This window comes from Gopherus flavomarginatus, chromosome 7 (assembly GCF_025201925.1).
Source record: "Gopherus flavomarginatus isolate rGopFla2 chromosome 7, rGopFla2.mat.asm, whole genome shotgun sequence".
In the NCBI taxonomy this organism is placed as follows: domain Eukaryota; kingdom Metazoa; phylum Chordata; order Testudines; family Testudinidae; genus Gopherus; species Gopherus flavomarginatus.
In genome coordinates, this window is record NC_066623.1 from 77,025,872 (window position 1) to 77,040,518 (window position 14,647).

Here is a 14,647-nt window from a genome sequence, read left to right on the forward strand (position 1 = left end):
GGCAAAGTGGTGGTCACCCCAAAATATGTCATAAAACAGATAAGTTTAATTTGTTACTCATGGTCAACTGTTATTTAGCAAAACAGCTATATCATTATTGCAGATGGCCAAATTATTTGTTTTGAGTAAGTTTCTATTTGCAAATTGTTGTGAACAAGCTTGCTATGTTTGCTATCCAAATGATTTGACTAACAGTTTGTGGAAATAAATTTCATCTTCTGGGCTGTTTAGAAAGTATTCAGTTTGACTATCTGCTGTTTGTGGTGTGTGAGTGATCACCTATATCACCTGATATTGCTCTGATCCCTGACTGACATTTTTTAAGCAGCAGAGCAACAAACGATGATTGCTCTTTTTTTGTGTCTTGCTGACATTCCAATTCAGATATTCAAGAAACAGCCATTACTCAAACAATAATGAGGAAGAAGTCTGTAGAAATGTCTGCAAACAGCAAAAGGGGCACAAAACTAATTGAACTAAGCAGCCATTTAGAATTTGAATGATATTCATATTTACTGATTCTGCAGTATTTTTACCAGCTCTATTCATTATGTACATTATAAAAAACACCAATTAGTTATTGGAGAAACAGTTTGCCCAACCCTTTTGTGGTCGTAGAAGTGCATTGGCATGTCTCCCACATGAGTAATGGGACAGTTCAGTGAATATATATCATATTCATTGAAATTAATAAGAATGATTTTGTAAGGCACAAACCAAGTTTTACAAACGTAAAGATGGTATTTTTAGATTTTGTGCAATGATTTTGATTATTTAATGTTGAAACTTAGCTTTTCAGAATGTTTAAATTAAATTTTAGGAAAATGTAGAATATCTTTTATTTGTAGCAGGTGTACATTTAGGGATTCTTTCAGGATGTATTAACTTGTGATAAACATTCAATATTGTATTTATTTTTGATAATAATGTAATCTTGGTGGAGGAGGAAAATATCCAGGGTTGAATTATTTAAAGTAAGTGTAGCAAGAGCTCACTGGTATTTTTTTTTCTGAAAATGTACCACTAGATGGAAGGAGCCGTATACTTTGTCATCTCATTATGGAAATCTTAGAATGTTTTTACTTTAGAAAGTCCAGAGTTGGAGTTCTACAGAGTTAGATTTAACCACACACTTGACTGCTTTTGATTATCTATCTTCATGCTAGCAGTGCAATTGGCTGAATAGAATGAAGTATTTTAGTTTTAAATGCACTCACATGTGTTAGTGATAGAATGATTTATGAAATGCTGAGCTGAAGCAAAATCAGAACTGAAGACAATATTGGCTATGGCTGAGCAAACTGAGGAAAAATATTCACAAACATTTCAGTGATTCTAACTAGAATTTCAGTTTTACTGTATTTTCAACCTTTCTATTTGCTGTTGGTGGACATTCATTCAAATAAATGAGTATTCACAAGCATTGACTTTCAAGCCCACACTTGATATTTGGGACTCATGAAATGAATAGTCAATAGAGAATACATGCATTACTACTGCTTGTTCACAGTTCATGAACAGGAAGTATAGTCACCAAATACATTTGTGTTGAGAATTTGCTCAGCTTTAACAATGGAAGTAATTTAATTTAGTTTCAAAAAGCTTGCCTTTACAGAAAGTGGTTAGAATTTTGCCTGCTTAGAGACTGCAGACTTGGGCCCAAAGGGAAAACAATCAGTGACATTATCTTTTTCTCTATATTATATGTAAAATGAAGAGTGCCAACTTTACATCCCTATTTCTCCCTTGAAGCAGTATAGCATGAGCGATATGATGTAAGGTGCCTCACCCAACTTGCACATTTGTTCTGTAGGGGCCTCTTTTGAGGGGAAAGTAGTTCTGTCTCCATGCCATTCAATCCTTGGCATCCCTGCAACTGTAACCAAGGATGCCAAAGAGTGCAAATTCTGAGTGTTTTTGTTATGTGGACATTTGTTTACCAGGACCTGGAGTGAGAATTTAAAATTACTTCATATCAGCCAGCAGCCACAGGCCACCAGCAAATCTTGATTGGATTGTTTTAGATTATTTAGAATGTCAGACGTCTGGGGCAGGGCCAAGGCCAGGGATCCTCTTTTTCTCTGTGTTTGTACAGTGCCTAGCACAATGGGGCCCCATGACTGGGGCTCCTAGGCATTACCACAATAATAATAAATAATAATATGAGCCATTGACCTAGAAACAACAGGCTCTATTTATTCCTTTTCTTAGCTACCCAGTATGATTTCGACATATTTTACAATCTCACGGCTGTTTACACCATCATCCTGTTAGGCCTAAAATAAAATCTGCATGTATTCATAGATCAATGACACATTGGTGCCTGAGCAACAGTTACTGTATATTAATGCACTGATCTCATAAGCAGGGCCGGCTCCAGGCCACAGCGCGCCAAGCGCGTGCTTGGGGCGGCACCCTGCGGGGGGCGCTCTACCGGTTGCTGGGAGGGCAGCGGGCTGCCGCACATGTCCGCGGCTCCGGTGGACCTCCCACAGACACGCCTGCGACAGCTCCCCTCGAGCCGCAGGACCAGCTGACCATCCGCAGAAACGCCTGCGGGAGGTCCACTGGAGCCGCGGGACCGGCAAGCTGCAGAGCGCCCCCCGCGGCGTGCCGCTGTGCTTGGGGCGGCGAAATTGCTAGAGCTGGCCCTGCTCATAAGAATGAATATAAGGTGGCACAGCAAGTTGTTTAGAGCAGGAGATGATTCTTCATGTCTGTGTGGGGATTAAACATCTTTGTTGTGTTCATTATTGTAAGGCTCAATAGTGAACATAATCTTGCTCCTTTAAGAGCCGAACCATTACAACGGGGCTACCAACAGTGAAAATCCCAAATAAAGATCTGAAGTGTGATTTAGTCCAGTCAAATTCTAGACAAAAGAGAGCCCCAACTAGCTAACTTTCCCCAGCCCTCTTTCTAGAAATCACTCCACCTTGGTTCTTGCAGCCTGACTGCACCCCCAACTCCCCGAAGTACATCCCACTTCTAGTGTGTTCAGCAGGGTGGAGAGTGAATTAATTAATCCCCCACAGTTGCTCCAGCTCTGTAAAATTCCTATGATGATGCTTTTAGCTAGATGGGGAGACAACTAACCCCTTCCCTACCAACCTCTGGAGAAGGGTGCTGTACCCTCAGTCACGTGGTCAGAATGTATATTTGTATTAGTGGTCAAAAAAGATTATGTATGGGAGCTAAGTGTTGGTACAATATATGAAATGCTCGTTAAGTCATTTCTACTTATCAAAATTCATGTGTTAAGGGAATCTGTGTTGTAAGCACTAATATCCAAATTATTTATGAAATAGTAAATATCAATTAGCAAGTGACCTGTTAAAAAAATCAGATCTTAACTAACTTACACTGGACATGATGGGCTCCTAGATATTTGATGAGAGAAGGACCCTGTTAAAATAATACTCAAATGTAAGAGTAGCCTGCAATAACACAAAATATGATGTAGCCACTCTGATGAGTAGACACCTGTATATAGCAATGCAATTCATTTCCTTTTTGAAATGTTGCAGTATGAATAATTCTTTTTGTTGTTGTTTTTGCTACTTTTTCAGCTGAACCAGTTGATGTGCTAAAAGCATTAGAATTTCACAAGTCACCAGAAGGAATATCAAGAACAACAGGATTTTGCACAAACAGAAGAGATTCAAAAGGATCAGATGTTGCCTACAGAGTTTCAAAACATGCGCAAATCAGTGCCCCAACAAAGCAACTGTACCCAGGTGAGTCTATCAGAAAGTCGACTTCCTGGTGTGTTTTCTTATTGTCCCAGACATGCAGAAAGATAGACAATATACAAGGGATGTAGTTTAATTTGGTCACTACTATATTATTTATCTCATCTCGGAACTAACCTACAGTAATTTGTACATGCGAGCCAGTGTTCCTTCCTTAATTCTTTCAACCTAATGGAGGGCTGCAATGACTCCCACCACTCTCCACAGCTGTTCCCATCCCATTTCTGGGACTGTACCACTAAGCCCAAAATATGCAGGTTAAGGGGCTAGGGAATGGACAGTGCATCCCCGCTATACCAGGCATTAGGAGACCCAATTCTGTTTCCCAGCTTCTTTAGGGATTTCTTCCCCTAAGTTCACTTCTAAATCCAGTTTTTCAGGGAACTGGATCCCTATGGAATAAGTACCAGTACAGGATACCTGCCAAATTGTGACATCTCTCCTCTGACCTAGTTTACTAGGTCTCTGAGCTGCTGTGGGAAAGGCAAAAACTCACCCGACACCATCCTGCCCAATGTGGTAGTGAGGGAGAATTCTTCCCCAGTCTTAAATAAGGCAACCAGCACCATGCCCACATTAGACCATTACAAATTAAATCCTATTAATCCCAGGGCTGGGAGCTGCTAATCAGGCATGAGAGTGGGCTCATGTTGGAGGGGCAGGGTTTATATACCCTCCTCTAGGTGTGCGGAGGTCAATAGCCTACCTGAGTGTCATCAGCTCTGGGTGATACCTTACACCCTTCCTGGCCACCTGCAGGGCCAGCTCCAGGAACCGGCACAGGAAGCAGGTGCTTAGGGTTGGCACATCTTGGTCTTCGGCGGCAATTCGGCAGCAGGTCCCTCAGTCCCTCTCGGAGGAAAGGATCGGCCGCCAAATTGCCGCCAAAGAATGAAGCAGTGGCAATGGAGCTGCTGCCCAAGTGCCGCTGATCACGGCTTTATCTTCTTATTTTTTTTCCTTCGCCGCTTGGGGCAGCAAAAAAGCTGGAGCTGGCCCTGACCACCTGCTTCCAGTTCCACAGGGGGGAGACCCTTAAAGCAGCCACTACCTTTTCCCTCCATCAAGCCAAAGAAATCTCCCCCACCATGAGATTGCACAATCTGTGCTTCCTGATGTGTTTTCTTATTGTCTGTGTTTTTCTGCGGGTTGCAGCACAGAGCCCATTCCCATTAACTAGTGTAGCATCATGACATGTCCCTGCTTTCCATTCATGTACAAATGAGGAAGCAGCCAATCAAATGAGCAGAGTGTTTTAAAAAAATTACATACCAAATATTTAGAGCCTGATTCTTCTCACACCAGTTTTATGTTAGCGTGACTCCATTAACTGCAATGGATCTACTTTGGATTTACACTGGTGTAAGACATCAGTGAATCAGGCCATCAAATGCCATACATAGAGAAATACTGCTTGATATTATATAAATCTTTAATAATTCTTTTTTCATTGCCTTTGTGAAGATCAGGCTCACAAAACACCTATTGACTTAAATGAAAATTTTGCTTCAGTAAGGACTGCAAGACATACTGTTAACTAGTCACTAAATTTGTCTTAGTGTATAAAGTGCCTCACCATATGAACTCTCTCAGGTTCTGTGTTAGGAAATCACTGCTTAATCTGGAACATTTACAAAAGACAGCTATTGGATCCAGTTATCTTAAGAGGCAATAGTTACACTTAGTAGCAGGTATAGGAGAACAAGTTTGTACTGCAACCAGAAAAGAAGCACTGAAAAAATGTGAGAAAACGTTTCTTGTGAGATTTCTACCCTCAAATTTTCAGAATCAAGAGGTTTAGCTAAAGATTGAAATAAGCATCTGAACTTTTGCATGTTTTCCTGAATTGAATATTTCACCAATTAATAGACATAATGATTAACATTTCACAAAGATTCTAGATTAAATTAACTGTTTGGTTTAACATATTGGGAGATTCAGGCTACTGCTACAGTTGTCATATTATAGCAACAGTAATTACAAAAATAGTGGTATGGTAACATATTTACACATGCATAGAACGGAAGGGAAATGGACCAAACAGCACAATAAAATAAATGTTGCTTCTTTGTTTAAGTGGCAAACCTCTGAGGTGGGATGATAACTGACATTTACTGGCTGGAAGGAAACTATATGACTGGCTGTGTTCCTAGACTAAAAGGCCTATTCTTCCATTGCTATGACTTCATACTTTGCATTGATGGTAATGGGAGCAACATGAGTATTGCTAACAGAACAGACCTAAGTAATTTTACCTGGTTTTCTCATCATTCTATCAGAGGGAATTTTATGAATATTTGGTGATAGATCCATAAGGTGGACGGCATTGCGAAGTTTCTTACTTCTGTGCCAGGAATGGTCTATTTTAAAAGCAACACTTCTGGGAATTATATTGCAGTGGTAGAAATGCATATTGTGGTTGGTTGTTGCAAAATCATTCCCAGAAGTATCATGTGGTTGACGTTATGTAAGGAAATCTTGATATTTTGAAGACTACACATGGTTAGTTGTGGGTAACAGGTAATGTGATTCCATCTCATCTCTGATTTCTCTGTCATGAAATAAGCGCATTATGTAAAAAGTTTCTTTGGATTTTTATTTTGGGGGTGGGGACAAACTTTCATTCCATGATTTTGCTTCCACTCTTTTCACTTCATTGAAAGTGTTGCAGTTTATTAAATGTATAATATCAACTTTCAATCTTCATGCCATGACATAAAAGCAGATTTTGAGTGAGTTTGCTTCTGAACACACCCATTAAATATGGGCAAGGAAAATATTTTTGTTTTGCCTATTAAAAGAGTAATGACATGGTCAACATTTGGGATTTTTATAGATCCTCAAGTATTTATTATCTGGAAGCAATAATAATACATCAATATGTTCTCAGAGCAATAGACACATCTAGAAGAGAAACTGCTATCAGACCTTCCATGTGTATCTTACATCATTTATAGAATTAGTTCATCTCTTTTTATTTCAAGGGGGGAGGGAATGAAAGGAAATTTAGGAAAAAAAACATATTTAGGGCCAGATTCTTCCACATTTCCTCACATTAGGCTATATCTCCTCAGCTGGTATAAAATGACAGAGCTTCACTGAAGGCAATGGAGCTATCCACCTGAGGATATAGTTCATTGAACATAATCAATGGGATTATGAGTATAATAAATTGCTACTCCACACAAGTAGGGGTGGCAGTATCTTGACTAATCAGCCTAAAAAAAAGTTTGAAAACTCTTCAGTTATTTTATTCAAGTACTACAGCTGCACCACAGAGTTACAGCTAACATTTTAATCAGTCCCCTTCTATTGTTAGTATTACTGTGACAATAAGATCAAAAAATGTCTTGTGCAGAAATGAAATGGGTAGGAACTACTGGTAGAGCAACACTGTTAATCAACCTTCAAATATAGTGGACTGGTGACTGAAAACTCGTGGAAGGACATTGGATCATTGGCCTTTAGGAGCCATTAGCACAGAATAGGCATTCTTTGCCAAAGCAAGGCCTCAGAGTCCAGACATTCCTTTGGGGAAAAAGTTCCTGTGTTAACTTGCACTTATTTTATGAATGACATTGTAGACTAACTATTAGATTTGGCAGCTACAGTAGTAACTGCTCATTTTGTTCATGAATACCAGAGTAAATATGTTCGTTATGTTGTTTGTTGGCACGTAAATTTAAATTGCCTTTGGCAGCCTCAGTTTAGGTGCTTTTCTTTCTAACCTCTGCAGGATTTCTGGATCAGAACTAAAATGGAGCACTCAGTTTCATCCTGCTGTTCCACCTCTTGAACTCTCCTTTCTGGGGCATGCAAGGGGAAATTGTCATTTAAAGAGAGAGGGAAAAAGCTGGCTTAAAATGCATTATCTATTTGGAAAAACACCATCCTCCCCACTTTTTGAATAAAGAACCCAGAAGAAAACATTTATTAGAGTCCAGTAAGCAGTACTTAATGAACTGAGCCCTAAAACAACTTCTGGACACAACACTATATGGTGTAATGAATGCTTTCTGTGAAAATGAATGTGCCTGGACCACCATCTAACTACTTACCATAGAAAGATCTACTATGATTTTCACTCCATTTACTATAATTTTCTTCCTGTCCATGGTTCTTGTGAGCAATGCCATGGCAGATCCAGAAAGCATTGATTATGTGTCAATGGGATACCTTTTCTAGTGTGTGGCATTTTTGAGGTGGCATTCTAGGAATTATGTCAGTGTTTCATTTGGTCATGACTGGCAAGGGTTGGGAGGTATGCACGGTATTTGAAGGTACATGTAGGCTGCATCCCACTGCTGAGTGGGAGAACCCCTCCATAAGACCCACTGTTCCTGAGCCCCCCAACCCCAATGAGCAGTCTCATAGAGCGTAGTCAGCTTGCTACCTTTGTCCAGGGAAGGGAAGTGAGCTCTCTCATTCTAGGATCTTTGGAAAACGTCCAATAGGTTTGGAATTCCCTTACCATGACAAAAAAGAAAAAAATCCTTCTGTGTTTTTTTTCAGAGAGCATGTACAAATACTGCTGTGCATTATGTGGCATGTTGGCCCACAGAATTTTGTTAAATTTTCAGAAGCAGGGTGCCCAGTGGGTGTGTATATATTTATAATATTATAATAGGGGAAAGACCAAAAAAAAAAAAAGATGTTAAACGGGACTAAGAACCAACAGCCAACATTTTAGTGAACTCAAAGTACATGTTACAGTGTCCCCTTATCCACTATCATAACTGATTTCTAGGTTTGGGTATCTCTTTAGCTACTGTGAGACAGAGAGACAACTAAATATTGACGTTCACTGCGTGATCTTGAAGGAGTCATTTAATGTCTCTGTGCCTCATCTGTAAATATCAGTGAAATAATATTTACCTGCCTCACAGGCAGGTATTTAGGCTTCATTACATAATGTTTGTAGACTGCTTTGAACTCACAAGTTGAAATATATTATACAATTAATATCATATAAGATATTATATTCTTGTACGGTCTTATTACCTTGTGTTATTTTTTTTACATTTTCAAGGAATGATAACACAACAACAGATAATAATTTTCCTAATCATTTCATTGTTGCCATTGTTAAAACTTACCCAGTCATTCTTACTGTTGAAATAAAATTGCCCAAGAAATCTAAAAGTGATCAAGAAAGTTTGAGAACTATTTCATCTAAGCATGTAAGCGTGATATTTTGTCATAAATAAGAAATGCTTGAGTCACATTCTTAATTTGATTATGTTGATACTGGGTTCCCCTCTGAAGCAATTTGCTTATCATTCACAATTTCGGTGCTAGACTAAACACATGGTTATATCATATCATAGTACAGAATACACAAAACTCACTGAACTGAGGCAAACAATGCTACTCATTTTTGTGACTTTCCTCAAAAAGCTTCCACAGTTTGTTTTTTCCACAGTGCCTTATCTGATTGAAAAGCACATGCTCAGACTAGATGAATTAGTGCTACCTGCCTTAAGCATTTTCAACATCTCTTTCAGATTAACAGTTCAGAGAAGGCAGGTGTTCAGGTCCTTTCAAGCTATCTGTTTGTCCTCCTTTCATCCCAATCATTTGTTCTTTCTTTCCTTTTGCTGTCATCTATTCAACCTAATATTAAAAGGTATGTTATATAGTGTCATTTCATCTGTAAACTAACAACTTTGCTTTAAAAGACCCTATCCAAAGCCCACTGAAATCAACATAAAGTTTCCTATTGACTTCAATGGATCAAGTCCATTAAGAATAAGATCCCAAATCAAGCCCCAAATCTTCATAGATTTCCATTATATTCTGAAAATCTTTTACTAACAAAGTTAAAATATGATGAATATAAAGTTCACAAAGCACCATTAGTGCAAACAGTATAATAAATGTAACACTAAGCATTCTCTTAATGGTAATATAGTGGTGGGCATTCTTTTCCCAACAGTGAAAGGATATATGATAAGAAAGCAATCATCAACTCTGTCTATAATACTGTACTTATTCTTCTGTAGCATTATTAGTTCTATTAATATTACTGATATTTTAAAAAGGCAAACATCTAGACTTAATGCAAGTGATAAGTATGAGGCCTGGTTTACACTGCGGGGGAGGGGGAAATCAATCTAAGATACTCAACTTCAGCTACGAGAATAGAGTAGCTGAAGTTGACGTATCTTAGACTGACTTAGAATCACTTACTTTGCATCCTTGGGGTGCAGGATCGATGGCTGCTGCTCCCCCGTCGACTTTACTTCCGCTTCTCACTGAGCTGGAGTTCAGCAGTCGATGGGAGAGCGTTTGGGGATTGATTTATCGTGTGTACACTACACGCGATAAATCGATGCCCGATAGATTGATCGCTACCTGCCGATCCGGCGAGTAAGTGTAGACATATCCTGAGAATCCAAGCAATCAGAAATGTCAGTTGGCAACATCTGTCTCATGACACTAACTTAGCCAGATTGCACATTTTGTAGGTTTTATTGTTTACACTGATAAATTACAATATTTTAAGGTTAATGTTTAGCAAGACTAGTAAATACTAAATGCATGCAGTGTAATTGAATTTTGAATTTGTGCCAGGGTTTTGTTGTTGGGGGTTTTTTTGGGTGGGGGGGGTGGGAAGAAGGCACATTTAATTTATCGAGGAGGCAGGAGCCTGGAAGAAAAGATGGATAGAAATACAGAGCTATTTGGCTTGGAGAGATGAACCTAGCCACCCTTAACCATGTTCATCTGAACCCTGCTGTCCTTACCTCTGCCATCTTTATTTAAAAGTCCACAAGCTGAATAAACCACTTGAAACACTTAAGAACACCGACAGGCTTGAATGATTTAAAACTACTTTTAACCCTTAAAGAAATTTAATCTTCTTAAGCTTTCTACATCTGTAGGTAGTTTAAGCAGTTTAAACAACTTTAAATCCTTAGAGCACTAATGCCGTTTAAGACCTCTAAATATTTAAAGCTGCTTAAACTATCTGGCAGCTGTAGTTTAGATTGTTTCAAAGAATACTGCATCAGAGTGCCTCAAAATGATAAACCCATTCTAATTTTGAATAAATCTTAAAAAAAAAATCAGATCCACCTTTACAAAATGCCAACTTAGAGTTCAGTCTTTAAACTTTTAAAACTTCTGAATTGATTTTCTTAAAAACCGTTCTTGATTTTTTAATTTTTTAAAAAAAGACTTGTTGAGATCTACAAAGAAAGCCAGTTTTTAAGTTTCTATCTAATGGCAAAATTCTTATCAGAACATACAAGAAAAGGAATATTGTTCATGCTCAGAAATGGCTAAAGCATGTTAATTAGATTTTAGTTTTTGTTTTTTTTAAATTACCTATGGGCTGAAAACAAAAATTTCAGCTAAAAAGGAATTAGAGAAAGTTAAGATCAAGTGAAAAGTGAAGGGTAGAGTAGAAGATGGAATACAACGCTAGCTACAGCATGTGCTACAACTATTATTTCCAGTTATACAGAGCTTTATAGCTTCCCTATGATGGAGATAAACATTCTTATATATATTTAGGGAATTATAGACTGCAATACAGAAAGGTATTCTGCCCACAGTTATATCCCCTGAAGTTGAAGTGAATGGTTCAATGAATATAGCCTAATTTGCTCAAAGCAGAGGTAGAGATAGTAAAATAACTCAGGAATTCTGACAACCATCAACATCCTCTAATTACAGGAACAATACTCTCTCCTTTTAATTCTTAAAGCACATTTTCTGAGTGAGTTATAGAAATGTATAGGTCCTGTACTTAATCAAAGAGGATGGAATTCACACAATAAAGTGATCTTCTTAGGTGAAAAACACCATTTTCAGGAAAATAAACCAGACTATTTTAATAATTTATATGGATTTTCAATCTGCAGTTTATACTTGATTAATAAAAGAAAAAATTGCATTAAATGCAACAAATTTTCTCTCTGCTGTCAAGAAATCCTCAAAAGTAACCTGCAAATTAAAATCTAATATAAATGTCACGTTTTATATTGTTTTAAGAGACAATACTTGTTTCTAATATGCAATCATATAATATAATATGAAAGGCCCTTCATATAACTCTTTACAGATTTGACTTATTCTGAGGGTTTTTTAATACAAAACGTAATGTTCATCCCATAGACTCATTAATATTACACACAGGCACAACCTGTTTTCTAAATTATTTAGGGTAGGTGTGTTGCTTTGTACCTGTCTTTTTAAAATCTGATATACAGCCAATTTACTGGCCTGCTCTCTATGCTTGTTGTGCCCCTGGCTGAGATGCCTGTCTGCTTTTTAATTTAATAAATAATTTAATTCAGATTTACCTTAAAACAAATCTATCTTATACAATTTAACATTTTTCGGTATTTTTGCCTCAATGTTTGTGTTTTAATTTTATTTCATTTTTCAGATATCATTAAACTTCTCAAATAAATCTTAAAAGCTTTCCTGTCATATTTGAGATGACTGAGCCTACGTTAAGACCTTTAAAAATATTAATATTTATAAACCTTGGATTATTAACATAAGTGGGGTTTACCAGAACTGGATTGTTCCTGGAACACCTGTTCTAATACTACAATGTCAAAACTGGGGAAAAAATCCTTAGAGTCAACTAATTCACAAATGTCTACCTTTGAATTTATTGCCACACTTTTTAATTTAGGGTAGACATGGGCCAAGGAGGCAGTATTTGGAGTAGGTTTAACCTAGGGCTCATATTCTATGGCACTGAAATAAGGCAGTTGTTCATGCAAGACAAAGTTATGGGTGTGAGGGGCAGGGCTCAGCAGCCCTGGGGATTCCTTTTGGTTTATATCTTATATTCCTAAAGGTCATGCTTCAGGGCTTCAGCCAGACATCTGTAGGGGGTCATGAAAGGATTCCTCCTCTCCAGTGTATGCTGTTTTTGTCTCCTTCCTCTGAAGGATCAGAGATGGCTATGTCAGGAGATGTAACACTGGATGAGGAGGGCTGGTGCTCTGAGGTGGCAGGACACAATCTCTCTCTCTCTCTCTCATGCACACACATACTTAGCTTGCTAGTTCTTGGTCATGTGCTTAGGGTCTAGTGTACTTCAGTCCCTTGCAGGCTCTGCCTGTGACACAATAGTTTAGTCTCCTGTGGACAGTAGTACTTTGGTCTAGTTTGGGTTGTTGAATTTAGTATGCAGGTGCTGGCTGGTGTTGGTGGCCTGTGATATACAGGAGGTCAGACTAGAGGATCTGCTGGTACTTCCTGGCCTTAAACTTAATGACTAACATTTTGAAAATAAAGCATAGAAATTTCACAAGAACTCTTGATCTCATGACATTTCTATCATCTGTGTCAAGGTTCCAATCCTAATTTCCTCAATGTGAGTAAGCCTATATGGTCAAACACTAACTCCCTTACACGAGTGAAAAGCAGTAGAACAATGCTCCATGGAGGCTTTCTACAACAATATCAAGGCCTGGTTGGGGGCAGTCTTGGGGATGTGCCGGGGTCTGCTGACTAGGTTGACAAACTTTGGTGAACCACAGGTTAAAAAGCTCTGTAATGAGTTGCAGCAGCTATGACAGGCCACAATAGCATCTGAAGAATGGCTACATGACTGTTCTCTGAGCCTTGTTCTGGATTAGGGAGAATTCCACCAATCAACCTCCATAGAGATTTCTTGCACAAAGCTCATTTGCTTTCTGTTTGGATGGTGGAAAAAATGGACCAGGGTGTTTTTCTGTAAAAAAGGAGCCTCAGAATGATCACAACACTCAGGGCACTTTTTTCATCACATGCATCCGTCTTTTTCATTCCCTTATTTAAAAGCTGTATCCATCCACTCTTTGTTCTCGAGGCTGTAGAAGTTAAAACAATGATTGACTTATGGCGTGTACTTCAAAGAGAAATTGTCAGGCAGCAAATGAAAATAAAAACTTTTTTCTTTGCCCAAACCTCCTATTACATCCAAATAGGCATGTGTTTTGTTTTTAAATAAGTTATTTCTAAGATAATTTAATAAGTAACATCTGCACCATGGTTAAATAAAAATGCTGGTACTAAATTTATCCCAGGGCAGAGGCCCAGCACATGGCTTTATAGACCACATAAGCCTCAGTTAACCCTTGTGTTAATAACATAAGTGGTGTATGGAATCATGTGTGGTCCCTCTGCATCTGACCCTTATTTAAGATAGATATTGGAAACAATGGAATATACATAAAAGAAATGGTGGAAACTATTAGAATGGCCACTGGGAAATGCAAGGTGTCTGATAACATATTTCCAATAATATCAATAGTTTTTTTGTCTGTTGAAATGACAATGTGTAGTTATAAACTAGGGTATTTTCTGCTCCCTTTTTCAAGAAGATGAAGAATAGAAAAGTAATTAATACAGAACTGCCACCTCTCTTGTATATATTGTGTTACATCTACATAAATGTGCAATGATTTTATAGTTCAAACTTTTAAGATGTCTTCAGGTAAAACTTTTGGGAAGTAAAGTGAGAATGGGAAGACAAGAAAGTATAAAGACAAAGGTTTGAAGAGAGAAATTTTCTTGTAATCCGACTTTTTATCACATTTATTTTGGAGGAAAATCAGAAAAATAGAATCTCTCAATTAATAGTAAAGCATAAATGTTCACAAAAAGGTTATATCTTTTTCAGATTTGTGACTACATTTGTCATTTTCTTCTCAGGTGGAAACTTTCCTCAAGACTTTTCAATATTAATTACAGTGAAACCTAAAAAGGGGATCCAGTCTTTCCTTTTATCTGTCTATAATGAACAGGGTATTCAGCAAATAGGTGTGGAAGTTGGTAAATCCCCTGTCTTCCTGTTTGAAGATCAGTATGGAAAACCTGTCCCAGAAGATTATCCTCTTTTTAGGACAGTCAACATTGCTGATGGAAAGTAAGTGTAAAATAAATCA

At 37.9% G+C, this 14,647-nt stretch overlaps 1 protein-coding gene across 1 annotated transcript in view; it reads left to right on the forward strand.

Annotated features, from left to right (window-relative positions):
• The window catches only part of COL11A1 (collagen type XI alpha 1 chain), a 228,243-nt gene that overhangs the window by 18,684 nt on the left and 194,912 nt on the right, over nt 1–14,647 (forward strand). Inside the window, exons 2-3 of the mRNA XM_050963625.1 lie at nt 3,570–3,737; nt 14,415–14,628. Of these exons, the coding sequence (XP_050819582.1) occupies nt 3,570–3,737; nt 14,415–14,628 (382 nt within the window). The remainder of the gene's footprint in view (nt 1–3,569; nt 3,738–14,414; nt 14,629–14,647) is intronic.